The 17,651-nt window shown below is 43.1% G+C and overlaps 1 protein-coding gene across 1 annotated transcript; it reads left to right on the forward strand.

Moving 5' to 3' along the window:
• The first annotated feature begins 15,689 nt into the window (after positions 1–15,689).
• On the forward strand, positions 15,690–17,451 carry LOC135612635 (U-box domain-containing protein 4-like). Its single transcript, XM_065109159.1, has 2 exons — positions 15,690–16,817; positions 16,939–17,451. The coding sequence occupies exons 1-2, from the start codon at positions 15,801–15,803 to the stop codon at positions 16,996–16,998; spliced, it is 1,077 nt and encodes a 358-aa protein (XP_064965231.1). The 5' UTR covers positions 15,690–15,800; the 3' UTR covers positions 16,999–17,451.
• Positions 17,452–17,651: the final 200 nt, after the last annotated feature.

Genomic DNA, 17,651 nt, shown 5'->3' on the forward strand with positions numbered 1-17,651 from the left:
AAGATTTTTTAAATTCATTTTCGACAATAGTCCAAAGCTCGAAATCCATGGAAATGAGGAAGATCCTCATATGTGTTTTCCAATATATGTAATTCGACCCATTAAACATAGGTGGACGTGTAATAGAATGACCCTCATGCATGTCGGAGTAAGCCATCCCTCTTAGGTATTAAACCAAATATAAGAGTGAGCCTAGCTTTGATACCAATTGTTAGGATCGGAGTGGCACTAAGAGGAGGGGGGGGTGAATTAGTGCAGCGGATTAAAACTTGTAAGTTTAAAAATAAATTCATAAATACGAGGAGATTTCGTTTCGATAGTAACTTGAGTAGATGAAAACCGAAAGCTAGCAGTAGTGTAAATAATAATTTCAGGAAAGTAAGAACTCACATTCAAGGAACACACCAATTTAAAGTGGTTCGATCAAAATGACCTACATCCACTTGCGAAGCCTTCTTCGAAGAGGCTCCCAACTTCCACTAGCAAATCATTTTGAAGGAGAAGGACAAATACACCTCTTACAACCTTTTATAGTGGTTCACACTCTTATAAATTTTTAACGAGAAAGAAGGAGGTGAACACTCAAGCAATTGAAAACAAGACTTGCTAAAGACTTTGCTAAGGCTTTTCTTTTCTCAATCTATTGCTTCTCCAAAGTTGTATTCTCTGCTGAGAATTGAGGGGTATTTATAGGCCTCAAGAGGATTCAAATTTGGGCTCCAAATTTTGAATTTTCTTACGTTCTCGATATTGGCGGTGCCACCGCCTATCAGTGTCTGACACTGATAATGTACTGGCGGTGCCACTGCCCGACCTCTCGGGTGCTGGGTGGTGCTACCACGTAGTCCAATGGTACCACCGCCTGATCCTCGGGTTCTGGGCGGTGCCACCGCCCAGTCCGACGGTTCCACCGCCTGACCTTTATCGGTCATTGGTTGGGCTTCAAATCCGACCCAAACCAAGTCATATTTGGGCCTAGTTGGCCCCAAACTAGGATATAGGATTATCCATTAATCCTAACCCTAATTACATACAAACTACACAACTAAAAACATAGTCCTAAGCAAGCTTTTAACCGGCAAACATCGAGTCTCCTTCCGGCGAGCTTTCCGACGATCTTTCGACGGACTTCCGATACACCTTCAGATTTCTTCCAGCGGACTCCCAACAGGCTCTCGATATTGTGGCGAGTTCTACGAGTAGCCGAGCCTTCTTGGTGAACTCTACGAACCTCCGACGATCTCTTTGGCGGACTTCCGAAAACTCCGACAAGTCCCTGATTTCTTCTCGGTTGGTTCCGGCAGCATCTCCGACGAATCTTCGGACTCTCAAACACCTATCGAATATTGACTTCGGTATCCTTACTTTATGTTTTCAGGCTATCGTAGTTAATCCTGCATACTTAACTCAATAGTATGGATTAGATCAATTAACCCATCAATTGATTTTATCATCAAAATCCGAGATTCAATAGTATATACATATATATGTATATATATATATATATACATATATACATATATATATATATATATATATATATATATATATATACATACACATATATATATATATACATATATATATACATATACATATGTACATATGTATATGTATATACATATATATATAAATAAATAAATATATATATATATATATATATATATATATATATATATATATATATATATATATATATATACATATACATATGTACATATGTATATATATATAAAACACCATGAGGTCTGCCATTATTTGCTCTCGAATTAAAACAACTCTTTTTCTTGATTGCGTGTGATGGGAAGGCTCCAGGAGTAGCAATTGAGGAGGGCTTCGACTCTTGCTTTGACATCGAGAGTAGGTCACGGAGAATGTCCAGGAGTAGGCTCTTGGAGAAGGCTCCAACTCCTGCCCTAACTTCAAGAAATCTTAGATTTATAGATTTAGGATTTACGTCAATGGAGGCATTCGAGGAGTAGAGATTGGTGACGAAGTTTGTGATTGATAAGAGAACTTGAGAGAAGGTTGCTATGACTCTTGCTCCGGCTCTAGGAGAACTCAAATATGTAGATCTGGGATCTACGTCAAAGGAGCATCCAAGGACTCTAACAAAGTCGATGGCAAAGAACTTCTCTGTGTTAAGGTAGACGAGGAAGTAGCATACTTAAGAAACTCCGATGCTAGATCATCAAGGTAAGGGTTTGCTATTATGGTAACAAAAGTGGTAGCAGATGGCAAAGAGATTGCTATTGTTAGGGCAAGAAGAGCAAATCTATGATGGTTGCATCTAGAAGAAAGAAGATTGTAAATCTACGCTGAATATTATAGATTTGGGATGAAGACCATCGAGCAAAGTAATCAACGATAATGGCTAACATTCATCACCTGACTATGAGGAAGATGGCAAACAAATAAAATAACTCTAATTGACATTTGCAATAATAGATAGTAGTGCATTGCTCTGTTAGGACTCTAGCTAGGAGAGTCCTAATTGAGAGGGGCATTCATGTAAAACCTAACTAAGTCGACCCCTATTAAAGAGGTGAAGAGGCCGGCTAGGGTTAGGAGGTTGTTTCTTAGAGAAGAATTAGGAGTTGTAAAGGAATAGGAGTCTTGAGTAGAAATCCTATTAGGAGTTGGTTAGAAGTACGAGTCTTGAGTAGGAGTCCTATTAGGAGTTAGGGTTTAGAAACCCTATAAATAGCCATGTATTCCTCCTCTTTTGATAAGCAATAGATGAATCTTTTCTGCAACCTTTGAGCAGCAACTTGGAGGGAGGAACCCCTATAGAGTTCCAAGGAGGCCGATCCCCTAAAGAGATCAACCCCAAGTTTAGAATCTGCAAGGGTTCTTGTTGGGAAATCATTGGGGGCGACATCATATGCGCAGCGGAAGAACAAGAAAACAAAAATCCCCGATTCCCAAAAAGATGTTCGTCGTCGTGCGAAGATTGGTGCGAAAAATCCGCGAAACATAAAACTGCGTATAGAGTAGATTGTGTTACCTAGGGAGATCGTATATTCCTGTTTCCTTGCAGATCCTTAGGAGAGGGTGAAGGAGGTCAAGCGTCCTCTCTAGCGGTGATCCACACAGCAGGGTTGCGACGACGCTCCTCAAAACTCCAGGCCTACTCTGAGGTGGAGAGGGAGAGGAGAATAGGAAAGGCAAGCAAAAGCTCTAGCCTATGAGGCTGTGAATCCCTCCTATTTATAGAGATCCCGTGTCAAACCCTAATGGGTCCTTCCCTAGTGGGTATTGGATCTGCATCCAATAAGACAAGGGCTCCGTCGGATATCTCATATCCGAACCTCTACTCATCGCAATGCCTACCATATATGTGTGACCCTCTAGGCCCAATATCGAGCTGGTCGTGAGTCATACCTGTCAGAACTCCTTCTAACTCAATGAATTATTATCTCTGTAATAATTCACTCGACTCATCGACTACGAACGTACTAGGCCACTACGCCGTAGTCCCTAAACGATACAGGGGAATCCAATCCATTGGACCTGTCTGTCCTCAGTTACCATATACCTATAGTCCCTCATCCATCTAATATTCCAGAGATCGTATATCGAGCATGGTGCTGTCAGACCCATACGGTTTTTACTCGAGTCTCGCTCTAATCGGATTCTCCCGGAGAACTCTTTCTCTCTCAACCCGAATGACCTTGGCCAGGGATTTGTCTGAGCAAGAACACATGGGATATTCCTCTCATGACGCCGAGAGTGGATGATCCTCTATCGACACTCAATAGCCCTCGTAAGGTCGACTACCACTCCCAATGACCAGCTGTACTAGATCTGGGACAGCCAAACCTATAAGTCCGGTATCAAAGAGTGGAGCACTCATATAGGACATCCTTGGTGTCTCAAGTCTAAGGACCAGATACACCACTAGAACTACGGAATCGCTGTCTGACAATAAGGCATCATCAACCATCCAACATTCCGTAAGCGGATCAATCAGTGAACTCATTCTCCAATGAGCACTTGTATTGTATCCCTAGTGTCCCTACACGAGCAGCTATGAGACCAGCTGCATCCATCATATGGACGGGTATACAGCACACCAGTCTATCCGGTTATCACGATGTCCCTCTCGAGTAACCTATGACCGGGATTATTTAGGATATGTGTTTAAAGGTGAATCGATCTCATTATCGTGATCTCATCACGATCCGATTCCCATTGCACAAATCCAAAGACATCACAATATATATATGCATTTATGCAATAGTTATAAAGTGATATACGCCAAAATATAATAAGCAAAAAGATTCTGTATCAAGTCACACGTGCCATCACTCACGTGATTGGCTTGCTGGGCACCTATGACTAGCAGTTCTAACACTTGGTATCAGAGCAGCGTTCTTGGCATCTCACTGCCCTTCCACAGCCATCCATCAATCCTCCACAACTGCCCAAAGCAATTCCCACAATTGCTTAAGAGATCATTACCAAATTCCGCCGTCATCTCCACCACCACGGATCATCCTTTGATCTCCCCGTGAATTGCAACAGGTTCTGGTTTTCTACCTTACTGCTGCTGCAATTTAGTTATCCTTATTTTAAAATCCCAAAAAAATTATTCCTATATTGCTGCATAAATTTTTCATCATAAAGTTTTCATCTCTACGACGAAAGATACATTGCAGAATTCCAACCGTATAGCACCGTCTGTTTGATCTTGCTACTGTGTTTTTTCTATCCAAATCTCTATGAAATTTTTATGACATCTTTGAAATTTCCTAACAGAAGATTTTCTTTGGTTTTGTCAAAAAATTCTCAATATAAACCATTGATATTTTACGTCTAATCTGCTATACTTGAAAATCTGCCCTGTAAAATTTCAACCGCATAGCACTGTTTGTTTGATATTGATACTACGTTGTTTGTATCCAAATCTCTACGAAATTTTTATGATAGCTTTGACACTTCCTAACAGTGGAATTCCCTTTGGTTTTATAAAAAAATTCTCGATATAAACCACTGATCTTTTATGTCCAATCTGCTATACTTAAAAATCTGTGCCGCAGAAAATTTCAACCGCATATTGTTGCCTTAACCCATCTATTTGCAATCTTTTTTTAATGAAATTTCTTATACACTTCATAGATCATCTTGGCTTTCATCTATGATTGATCTATTAAGAAATTCATCTCTAAAAACGATTTTGTGTTGCTGCAAATTTTCATCATAACCCACTGAAATTTCTCGATGAGAATTCTACAATCGCAACTTGCACTAATTTCCTTGCTGTTATACTTCCGAAATTTTCTTGATTAAATTAGATATCCTTGTTGTCATATAAACTGTGATTTTGATATCAATTCCCTCCTCAATTCTCTCAAGTTTTTGGTGGAAATTATGTCAAGAAACTGTTGTTTCTTCGACGACAATTCTACTCTTACAAGACAACACATACTTGCTGCAACTTCCACTTGTTTCTATCAAACCATTGCTACCATCTACCACAGATCCAAAACTTTCATCTACAGCCCTAAAACTTCACCAAACCACACCCTCAAACTGCACCCAAAATAGCCACAAAACAAGCCTAAACCGTAGCCTACATCCACCAATCTACCAACCCTTTCGACCATCACCTATCTCAACCAATACATGCCTTTAACCCGACAACAAAAGAGAGATCTTAACATCACAGATTTGGCGGCATATACTATGGCATCGGAGGAGGCAATCAATGCTAAATTTGAAGCCGTCGAGGCGCGAATGGAGGATAAGATTCGGACGCTCTTTACCGAACTCAGATTGGGCCAACCACTAAGCCCGAAGAAATCACATCAAGGAGAGAGATTTGCCCAATCGCACCAAGCCCAAAGATATGACTTCCAAGAGAGAGGAAGCTCTATGACCAACCCCAACTATCCATGCATGAGAGTGGACTTCCCTAGATGGGAAGAAGGAGACCCGATTGGTTGGATTTCGCGTACGGAGCGATATTTTTGGTACCACAAAACCGCGGACGCATCTATGGTGAAAATTATAGCTATACATCTTGAAGGGGATGCCATACAGTGGTTCAACTAGTTTGAGAACACTTATGGAGTCCTTTCATGGCGACAATTCAAAGAAGGATTGCTGATCCGCTTCAGACCAATCGATTACGAGAATATTGACGGACAACTAGCAAAGATCCGACAAACCTCCACCATTTAGGAGTATCAAACCAGGTTTGAAAGGTTATCTAATCAAACTCATGATTAGTCTCAAAAATAGCTATTGACGACCTTCATTGAGGGCTTGAAGCCAGAGATCCGGGGAGAAGTTAAAGCGCGACAACCGTACACGCTTATGGCAGCCATCTCTTTCGCACGACATCAAGAGGAGCGATTGAATCATGAAGCTTGGAGGACTAGAGTTGCTCCTCAACTAGAAATACTGAAGCCCTCAGCCCCCCCTACTGTCGATCGAGTCCTTGCACCAAAGAAGTTGACAAGAGAAGAGCTTTGAGAGCAATCTGCGAAGCGGTTATGTTGGCATTGCGAGGAGCCGTGGAGTTACAAGCATTGCTGTAGAAAAGGGAGACTTCTTTTGATTGAATCAGTAGAAGAAGAGGTCATTGAGCATTCAAAAGAGAGCCTTAAATATAACGAAGAAGATGCGGAAGAAGAGCCACAACCGACCGATGTTATAGTACACACACTAGCTGGCTACTTAAACCCGCAAACGATGAAAGGGAGACTTCTTATGATTGAACCAATAGAAGAAGAGGTAATTGAACATTCAGAAGAGAACCTTGAATATAAAGAAGATGCGGAAGAAGAGCCACAACCGACTGATGTTACAGTACACGCACTAGCCGGCTACTCAAACCCGTAAACGATGAAAGTTGGAGGCCTTCTCAAACAACAACCGATCACTGTTCTCATCGACATGGGCAGTACTACTAACTTCCTAAATAGTAAGCTTGCTGTTTGGATAGCATTACCTATCGAGAATCGCTGCAGGTTTGATGTTAAGGTCACCAACGGACGGATTTTGAATTGTGATCGTAGGCGCCCGCAGGAGAAACTATTGCTGTAGGACCAAGAGATAATTGCATATTTCTTCCTTCTCCCTCTTAACAATCATGAGGCCATGCTCAGAATTAAATGGTTGATGACATTAGGTGATATTTCCTGGAATTTTATGAAACTAATTATGAAATTTTATAGTAAGGAGAAACAGATGACATTGCACGGGAAACGTGGGGGCGACATAACAACGATTTGCACACAACAAATAGAGAAGGTTTTGCATAAAGAATGCAATGGCTTTTTGGTACAACTTGAGCAGCAAACTAAGGGAGAGCCAACAGAATTTGAAGATCTAAATCTACTTCCTTTGCTTGCTGAATTTTCAAATATATTTGACGAACTACGCAACCTACCTCTTACCCGTCGGCATGATCATTGTATAACGATCCTTCCAAGGAAATCTTTAGCAAATGCTCAGCCATATCAGTATCCACATCTCCAGAAGGATGAAATAGAAATGATTGTAAAAGAGATGCTCGAAACAGGAGTTATTCGGCCAAGTTGCAACCTCTACTCTTCACTAGTGCTACTTGTACGCAAGAAGGACGGAACATAGCGAATATGCGTTGATTACTGAGCTCTCGATGGCATAACCATCAAGGACAAATACCTTATTCTAATAGCAGATGAATTATTAGATGAAAGGGAGCACAAATCTTCACAAAGCTGAACCTTTGATCCGGGTATCATCAAATACGAGTGTGCAAAGAAGACATACCGAAAATTACCTTTTGAACACACAACAACCACTACGAATTTTTGCTTTCTTCAACAGAAGGTGGAATATCTTGGGCATATCATATCAGAGGAAGGTGTGGCAGTGGACCCCTTCAAAATTGGAGCAATGCAAAACTGGTCGACCCCGAGAAACATAAAATTGCTACATGGCTTTTTGGGTTTAATAGGCTACTACCGCAAGTTCGTGAAAAACTATGGAAAGATCAGTATACCACTTACTTCCTTACTAGAAAAAGATGTCTTCCAATGGTTGGACAGAGCCTCCGCTGACTTCGACAAACTTGAGGCAGCCATGACGACGACGCCGGTGCTAACACTACCAGATTTCAACCGACCCTTCATTATTGAGGCCGACGCATCTGGAGTCAGAATTGGAGCCATTCTCATGCAAGATAGTCGACCACTCGCATACACTAGCAAGGAATTATCTCCCTCCCATCAAAATAAGTCAACATATGATAAGGAGATGCTCGCCATTGTGCGCGCAACAACAAGGTGGAGACCCTACTTGATTGGTCGACGATTTCAAATTAAAACCGACTATAAAAGCCTCAAGTACTTTTTGGAGCGAAAGATATCATCCCCTGAGTAGCAAAAATAGGTAACAAAACTTCTTAGATTTGATTATGAAATAACTTACAAAAAGGGGAAAGAGAATGTTCTTGCAGATGCGCTTTCGCAACTACCCGAGCAAGCTGAAGTTTCGGCCGTTTCACTTCCGACCAGCGGCTTTCTTGAGGATATTAAGATGGAATGGCAAGAAGATTCAGAGACTAGTAAGATTATAAAAAAATTGGAGGAAGCACCAAGCTTCGTGGCTCATTACAATTGGGACTCAAAAGAATTACACTATAAGGGATGCATTGTGCTTATGATAAATTCTACTTGCATCTTCAAGAGCAGATTTTGGACAAAGTTATTCCATATGCAGGGTACTAAATTGAAAAGGAGTACGGCATATCACCCACAAATCAACGGCCAGATAGAAGTTATAAATAGGTGCTTGGAGACAGCCCAAAGCCACCCACCAAATATGACTATCCAAGGAGAACTCCAGACCCAGCCAAGTGCCATTATTGATCGATGGATCGTGACTCGACAACGACGACCCACTACTAAAGTGCTAATACAGTGGGTGAACCTACCAAAAGAAGATGACACTTGGGAGAACTATGACGACTTGGAGATCAAATTCCCAAAATTCATGAATCGTCAGCCTCGAGGACAAGGCTGATTTGAAGAGGGCGGGTCTGTTAGGACTCTAGCTAGGAGAGTCCTAATTGAGAGGAACATTCATGTAAAACCTAACTAAGCCAACCCCTATTAAAGAGGTGAAGAGGCCGGCTAGGGTTAGTGTTAGGATCAAGAGCACTAAGAGGGGGGGGGGGGGTGAATTAGTGCAGCGGAAAACCTTCTGCGATTAAAATCGAAAACTGCTTTCGTTCGATAGAAGTGATTTTGGTAAGAAAGCCGATTCGTAAATCACTTCAACTTTTGACTAGGAGAAATGCAGCAAAGATATGAACGCAGTTTGCAGTTATGATGGAAATCAGAATATAAGCGCAAACTGAAATACGACGTTCGTACGATAAAAGTGATTTCGGTATAAAAGCTGATTCGTAAACCACTTTAACTTGAGATAAGGCGAGATGCAGTTAAAGCAAAGATATAAAGGTAGTTTGCAGTTATAATGGAAATCAGAACGTAAGCGCAAACTGAAATACGACGTTCGTACGATAAAATTGATTTGCGTTTTTAAATCCCGATTCGGAAAGCACTGAACTTTGAAACACGTTCGTAAAAACACAGAAGGCAGTAAGCTATTGAGGAGGTTTGTAGTAAAGATAAGATGCTCAAAGTAAATACAAACCGAGATTTAGAGTGGGTGGGGTAAGTTCATACCCTTTCAGTGCTGAATGAGTGAGGTATTTATAGGCCCCAACCTAGTTCAAATTTGGAGCTCAAAACTGTCAATTCCCGAAATTTCGGGATCAGGCGGTTGCACCTCCTGACTGGAGCGGTTGCACTGCCTGGCAGAGCTCGAAGACTGAGCCTCTAGGCGGTGCTACCTCCTGTCAGGGGCAGTTGCACCTCCTGACAGAGCTCGAAGACCGAGCTCAGGCGGTTGCACCTCCTGACTGAGGCGGTTGCACCGCCTGGCAGAGCTCGAAGACTGAGCTCAGGCGGTGCCACCTCTTGTCAGGGGAGGTTGCACCGCCCAGTCTCGCTCGGAGACTGAGCCCCAAGCGGTGCCACCGCTTGGCTGGAGCGGTTGCACCTCCCAGTCTCGCTCGGAGACTGAGCCCAGGCGGTGCCACCTCCTGCCTTGGGTGGTTCAACCGCCTGGCAGAAATCAGGGTCCGAATGGGTTGATCCATTCGGCCCAATTTGGGTTTTTTAGGGGCCCAATTGCCCCAAGATTAAGTTAATGGGATTACCTCCCATTTCCAACTTAATCAATGTGCTAACTACGATTTTTCCTAAGACATTTACTGCAACTTGCTCCGGTGCGTCAATCGCTTCTTCCGGCGAGCTTCCGGCGAACTTCCGTTGATCATCCGATGAACCCTCGGTGATGCTCCTGCGGACTTCCGGCAAACTCCTGGACTTGTGACGATTCACTTGGCGAGTTCCGACGAGCTTCTTTGGCAAGCTTATGGACTTCTCGGATTTGTTCTCGCAGAACCTCCGACGACTGTCCGAACTTCCGTCGAACTCTCGAACTCCCAACGTGATCATTGTCTTGACTCCGACGCAACTCCTACTGCATGTCTCACTTTCATCGTAGTTAATCTTGCACACTTATCTCAACATATAGATTAGATAACAAATGACAATTGACTTCATCATCAAAATCAGAGATTCAACAGTTAGGAGGTTGTTTCTTAGAGAAGAATTAGGAGTTGTAAAGGAATAGGAGTCTTGAGTAGAAATCCTATTAGGAGTTGGTTAGAAGTAGGAGTCTTGACTAGGAGTCCTATTAGGAGTTAGGATTTAGAAACCCTATAAATAGCCATGTATTCCTCCTCTTTTGATAAGCAATAGATGAATCTTTTCTGCAACCTTTGAGCAGCAACTTGAAGGGAGGAACCCTATAGAGTTCCAAGGAGGTCGATCCCCTAAAGAGATCAACCCCAAGTTTAGAATCTGCAAGGGTTCTAACATGCTCTTACCGGCGCTATCAATTATGAGAGATCTAACATAGGAGGAGGACCACTAGCCAGAAGAGAAACCCGATAGTGAGGTAATCGCTATGGCATATCGACGAAGAAGAGAGATTATTATCGTCGGATAACAACGAAGATGAAGTCTTGCTCGAGACAAGAGGAGCTCTAATATCATGATGAATTAAAGAACTTGTTATGAAGAAGAGCATTTTCATTCATTCATTCAAATAATGTATATTTATATAGATTTAGACAATATATATTTATATAAGTGTTGAGGGAGATAATGTATATTTATATAAGTGTGGAGGGAGGGATTTTCCTAGAGCACTCAGATTACTCAAAATTACACAATCAAATCGTATGCTTAAATTACTCAAAAATTATGTATTCATTCTAAATTATATATTAATTAAAAATTAAAAAATAAATATCATTTCATATTTATCTCTATCATAATCTTTTTATCATAAGTACTAAATCAAATTCTGGTTTTGACATCCTAAGATCACACGTACAAATGTGCAATCAAAAGTGCCCATCCATTTCGCTTCCAAATCAACCTATATATCTTTTCTTATTGGCATACAGAGAATGGCAACTACAAAACCAGGAATCTCATATCCAACTTACTCCCTAGAACAAGCACCCAAAGTGACTTTGCCTGTTTGCATATGAGAAACATCACAATCAGATCTCAGACGCTTTAGAATTCATGGATCATATTCCCATGACCTGGGTCACTTTGTACATTTCTCATTACGTTTACATTACATATGAGTAGCAGCAACGTCACTTATTTCACATCATATTCCTGTCTTCCTCCCTTTACCATCATCATCATGGGCACCTAGGAATTCTTCCAATTAATGTTCCCTCTTGAATCATGTAGTGACAGTCAGTAGTAAGTGCAATAAAATCACAGGATGAGTTTGTGATCCATTTAATATATGCTCCTAGTGGTATTGTTCTTCCCTTAGTGCTAGATTAGTGAGCATTTCCTCATTGTAACTGGGATCTTTAGCTCTGAGACCATACTAAACTAGTGATCTATTCATTTATGCAGTCTAATATGGGTTGTCTGGTAGTCAGAGGAGTTTATTGGGAAATTTCATGCGACTAAAGCTTATCTGATTCCTTGGATATCTTTGTTCTCAACAACATCGCATTTGTAAATTTTGGGTATGACAAACCTTTATAATATAATATGATGTCATTGTAATGTTTCCTGTACGAAGAATATTTAATTCATAAAAGATCAAAGAAACAATCTAGTCACCAAGCTGGCGGCACATTGAACATCTGATTTCTTTCATATTTTAGCCCTAATTCTTTTTATAAGCAAGTCAGCAAACTGAAATCTCAGCATCATCACTTAATGATATTTAAGATTGTTGGGGAAAAAGAAAATCACCAGAGATGCCAGAGAGGGGATAGATAAAGGCCAGTCTCGTGTATAGGAGTTGACTCGTAACATAAATAACTTAAGCTTTTAGAAATTGGGTTTCGATTTTTATATAATAGTAAGTCTCAGCCGATGTGACAGGAGTTGCATGTAACCCAGCCCAAACGGGAAATAACTCGCAGTATATGACACCGACGAGGGGAAAAAGAGAAAAAGAGTATGAGAGTAATAGAATGCATTGATGGTCCATGACTAGTTAACAATCTTTTCTTTGATATCATAGAAAGTGAACACATGTTTGGGGTACCTCATCAACTTGGTGGATTTGTCCAATGAACATGTCGAGTGTATTCTGCAAACAGTAACTATTTGGCCATGTCCATAATGGTTACTCACTCAGCTTCACCTGAGGACCGACTTCCATATATGAAGGGAAGTGAGGATAATTATGGTTCAGGTTGGGCGTGGGGTTAAGGACAGGAGAGGGATGTGGAAAGTGAGAGCTTTTTTGTGGGTATAGCAGACTAAAAGGACTCCTTTGGTTCATCCCCTCCTTCATTTCATAGTTTTGCCTTGTTCCTAAAGTGAGGAAAGAGAGTGTCCTTGGTACCACTGGGTAAAGCAAACTCCATGAGTTTGACCTTGAAAGCTTGGTCATTTGGATTTGTCGGAGGGCAACTTAACAACAAGTCTAAAGATAGTCATTGTGGGCCACACAGCTTACTGTAAACATGTCACACAACCATATAAAAAGGAAAAGGACAAACACAATTTTGCCTTTAATCTGTCCTTCAATGTAATACATTTAATAGTAAGTATTAGAATTAACCTTAAACCCATGCCTACATTCATATCTTTATGCAACATAAGACCATGCAAAAACCATCATCAAAACTTGGTTGTGTACCACATGATGGATTAAATTCATGACATAAACCTCAAGATAGATCATATAACAGGTAAATAGTCATTAAAACATACCTGTAATGCTAAGAATCTGATGAGAGGAGCAAGCCTTTGTAAGTGCATGATAGATGAGCAGCTCTTCATACATGTCTGTAGTTAGATTGTAGCGTTGAAATGAAATAGCATTTCCGGGTTAGCACAAGTAGCGACCAATGAGCACCCTGTCAAGTACAAAGTAGAAAAGGAGGTTGGGAAGTAGATTTAAGAAGAGTTGTGACTGAGCTTTACCATCTTTTTGATTCAGGCCTTTTACCACATTAAAGTCAGAGTTGGGACCGCAGGCCCATGACACTGACACTGAAAGAAATCTCTCGATTGAACAATGCTCAAGCCATCAACTTTTTGTGGGGACTCTTCCAGAGCCTGCACCAATAAGCAAAAAAGTTTTGTGGTTATCCAAATCAATGTGCCAATTCCTTGTCAAGAAAGTATATAAGAAAGAAAGAATAATCATTTGTGCTTCTAGTAACTTTCTTCGAGAAAAGAATAATTTTTTTTTTTTAGAGATTCAAGTCAAATAATCACCACAGCCACAAGATTGGAAGTTTTGAGATTCTTTTTCCGGGCAACAATCCATTGTCAATCAATCTATTAACAGGAAAGCACTCTCAATAAGCTCAAGAGATTAGATTGAGACCATAACTTGCCTAACTCAGTACCTTTTCCGGTATTAATTAGGTCTCGCTTTGATTAAGATAGGAGACAACTAATCATACATGTTTAGCAACATCACCAAACCTTTTAACTAGTTTAGTTGGAACTGCTAATGCTTGGGATACCTGCGGTGCAAGCACATGTACTGCCCCGTTAAATTGAAAGGAATCCAGTTAAATTATTCGTTGACCTGCAAAGACTCATATTAAAGACAAATGGTCCCCAACAGAACCAAAAAGAAATGGAAGCTTAATCCTTGCATCAGAACTTACAGTCACCTGCATGGATCAGAATTGATGCATATCTTTTGTGATCAGAGATGGAAAGGACGAATTGTTTAGCTTTCAGCTCCAGAACTGAGGTCAAGTCTCCTTCTAAACTCATCGCTCATAACATAAGCTTCACTTAAAGCATTCTGTGAAGAAGCAATCAAATATAAGAAACACTTTTCATGCAGACACTCTGCATAAAAATGTCATTTGAAGCGCGCATCCAGGCGTTTGTCAGTGAACCATTTGCTCTGTGTCACGTTCTGTCCCTCTGCTTTTGCTTCTCTTCTGAACATGCGTACGAGGACCATGGCTTTGAGCAATATCGCTCCTGTAGTGTCTACCACGGAACATGAACGCCACAGTGAGGAAGCTGACAAAACCCACCTTTGAAGCCTGAACGCAAAGGTGGTGCAACTCCTTGACAACAAAAATGCCGGAAGAGCAATATTCCCGGGCACTAGTTACAAAAATGTGATTGGCAATTCTCTCTAAACCAATGCAGATCTCTTGTGGAATTAGAAAAACAATGTGGCACCTCCCACAGAGTGAAAACAGAGAACTGGACATGTCTCAGAAGTTCACCGAATAGTTAACTAATTTACTGGATGTGCCATGTGCAGCTCATATGTTGTTGCGCTGTTAACTTTGGCACAGACAGCGTGTTAATTCTTGTATTGTCAACAGATGACAAGGGAAAATTGTACTTCAAGAAACGTATAAAACTGTCCGTGTGTTTCCATGTTACTGGAAGTACAAGTACAGGGGACAAATATAAGTGGAAAAAAGGCTGCATCGATGTTGATATGAGTTATTAAATGGTAGAACCATCTCCTTTATTGCTATATGAAGAGAACATATTACTCTATTAGTAAGATTCTTTTGGTGAAGAGGCCTATTTGAGATTCAAGGAACTAAATCCACCTTCGCAAGAGCTTTATGATCGTCAATATATAACCAAATATTTTGATGATATTAAAGAGTATTATTTAAGTGAACTCGGATGGAGTTGCTTTTGTGCTATGCTTTTGACCAAGGCACCCACTGAGAGAGTGATAGGCACAAAGACACACCACCTTACGTGCATTAAATCGTGAGCTATACTCCTTACCTACTAAATCTTTGTGTTTTGGGGACCATTTGGTGATCAACGCTAGCAAAGATGAAGTAACATGAATCGAAATCAGAAGCAATGGCAAGCGTGGAGCGGTAAGTACCAGGGTGGGTGGATAACTTTTCTCACCTGTAGACAGACGGAGAGATAGGAAGGTGGTCGTGCGGTCGCTGTCTTCTCACTCCATAGGTGACCGGAAACCGACGCCACACGCGTCGGGCCAGTCCACGTGCGCACGCCGCTCAGCCTGCACTGCTTTCACGTGCTTCCCACGTGCGGTCCCCTTTTATTTGCCTCCTTCCCCCTTGAAGTTTTGCCTCTCTCGGACGCAAAGCGACGGCTCCTCCCATCGCTGGCCCTCCCAACAGAAACTTTCGGGTTTTCTTCTGCGGTTATTTGATTGAATTGGAACGAGAGTGGGCCGAATCGAATCGGATTGAGATGGAGATGGGCATCCCCTCGAACTACCGGTACATGGGGCGGAGCTACAGCGACGGCGGCGACTCCTCCGGCGCTTTCAGCGACTGCAACAGCGATCGTTCCGGCGAGTTCCCCTCCTACGGATCTCCCACATCTTCCTCCTCGTCCTCCTCTGGCGGAGGCGGCCTGCAGCGGCTCCTTGTTGCCTGCGCCGCTGATTACTCGGACGAGGTGGTGCGCGGGCTCATCTCCGACCTTGAGTCCCCGGCCGCCACCGTCGAGTCCCAGCGACGCGCCGCCATGGAGCTCCGCCTCCTCGCGAAGCACAACCCCGAGAACCGGCTGCGCATCGTCGCCGCCGGCGCGGTCGGCCCCCTCGTCGCGCTGCTCTCCCACCCTGACCCCCTGCTGCAGGAGCACGGCGTCACCGCCATTCTGAACCTCTCCCTCTGCGAGGAGAACAAGACCCTGATCGCCGCCGCCGGCGCCATCCGACCCCTCGTTCGCGCACTCCGCACCGGCACCCCCGCCGCCCGCGAGAACGCCGCCTGCGCCCTCGTCCGCCTCGCCCAGCTCGACGACCTCCGCGCTGCCATCGGCCGCTACGGTGCTATCCCGCCCCTCGTGGCCCTCCTCGAGTCCAGCGCTCCCCGCGGGAAGAAGGACGCCGCCACCGCCCTCTTCACCCTGCTTGCTTCCCGCGAGAACAAAATCCGGGCCGTCGAGGCTGGGATTGTCCGGCCGCTGCTGGACCTGATGGCCGACCCGGAATCCGGGATGGTCGATAAAGCGGCGTACGTGCTGCACGCGGTGGTGGAGGTGGCGGAGGGCCGGGCGGCGGCGGTGGAGGAGTACGGTGTTCCCGTGCTGGTGGAGATGGTAGAGACGGGCACGCCACGGCAGAAGGAGATCGCCGTCCGGTCCCTCTTCGAGATCTGCCGGGAGAGCGCCATCTACCGCAAGATGGTCGCCCACGAGGGCGCCATCCCTCCTCTCGTCGCCCTCTCCCAGTCCGGCACCAAGAAAGCCAAGGAGAAGGTAATCTCACCGTCCGTGGTGATCCCACCTCTGTCTCCCACGTCAGCACCAAGTTTACTTATGTTTATATATTTTTTAATATCCTTAAATTATAAATAATTGAACTTGAAAGCAAAAACAGGCGGAGGCGTTGATTGAGCTACTGCGGCAACCGAGGACGGCCGGCGTGTCACACTATTAACGGACACGTGGCGGGATTCCGAGGCCTGCGATGGACCCAATGTAAATATGTGGCTGTGAGTGAGTGTACATTTCCAAAAGCGACGAAGAGAGAAAGATCCTTTTACGTCTCTTTTTGGGTGTGTTTTGGAGCAGAAAGAAGAGCAAATGCAATATAAGAATTGGGGAGGCGGGGAGGGAAATGGCTCGGTGTGGCGCGTGGAGACGTAGCGTTTATGCAAAAGTAGCCAGAAAAGATGATTGTAGGATGGTTGCAGAGTGGAGAAGCATGTGGGCATGTGATATGGTGGTGTGGGTTTGCTTTCCAAGTGCTACCATGGAGATCGTGACCAAACCATCCATGTGTATGTGTAGGACTGTCATTCTGGCAAATATATCGAAAATGTTTGTAAATGAAGGTGAGAACGTGTGTGAGGCTCGTTGTGGTATTTAATGGACAGATGTTATTGTTTCATGTGTGTGTAACATGGTGTTGATCTTATTACAATTTTTTTGATGGACCGAGGAATCTGGTTGCGGCAAGGCAACGTGGTGGGCGACACGCCCTTGTCGGCTGAGGAATGGAGTGATGGCAGAAGACAGTTGCTTCCAAGTGTTAAAACGTGGCATGCTGTGTGTCTTCAGTCCTTCCATTTTGTTCTCTGATCGTCTTCC

This window comes from Musa acuminata, chromosome BXJ2-5 (assembly GCF_036884655.1).
Source record: "Musa acuminata AAA Group cultivar baxijiao chromosome BXJ2-5, Cavendish_Baxijiao_AAA, whole genome shotgun sequence".
Classification (NCBI taxonomy): domain Eukaryota; kingdom Viridiplantae; phylum Streptophyta; class Magnoliopsida; order Zingiberales; family Musaceae; genus Musa; species Musa acuminata.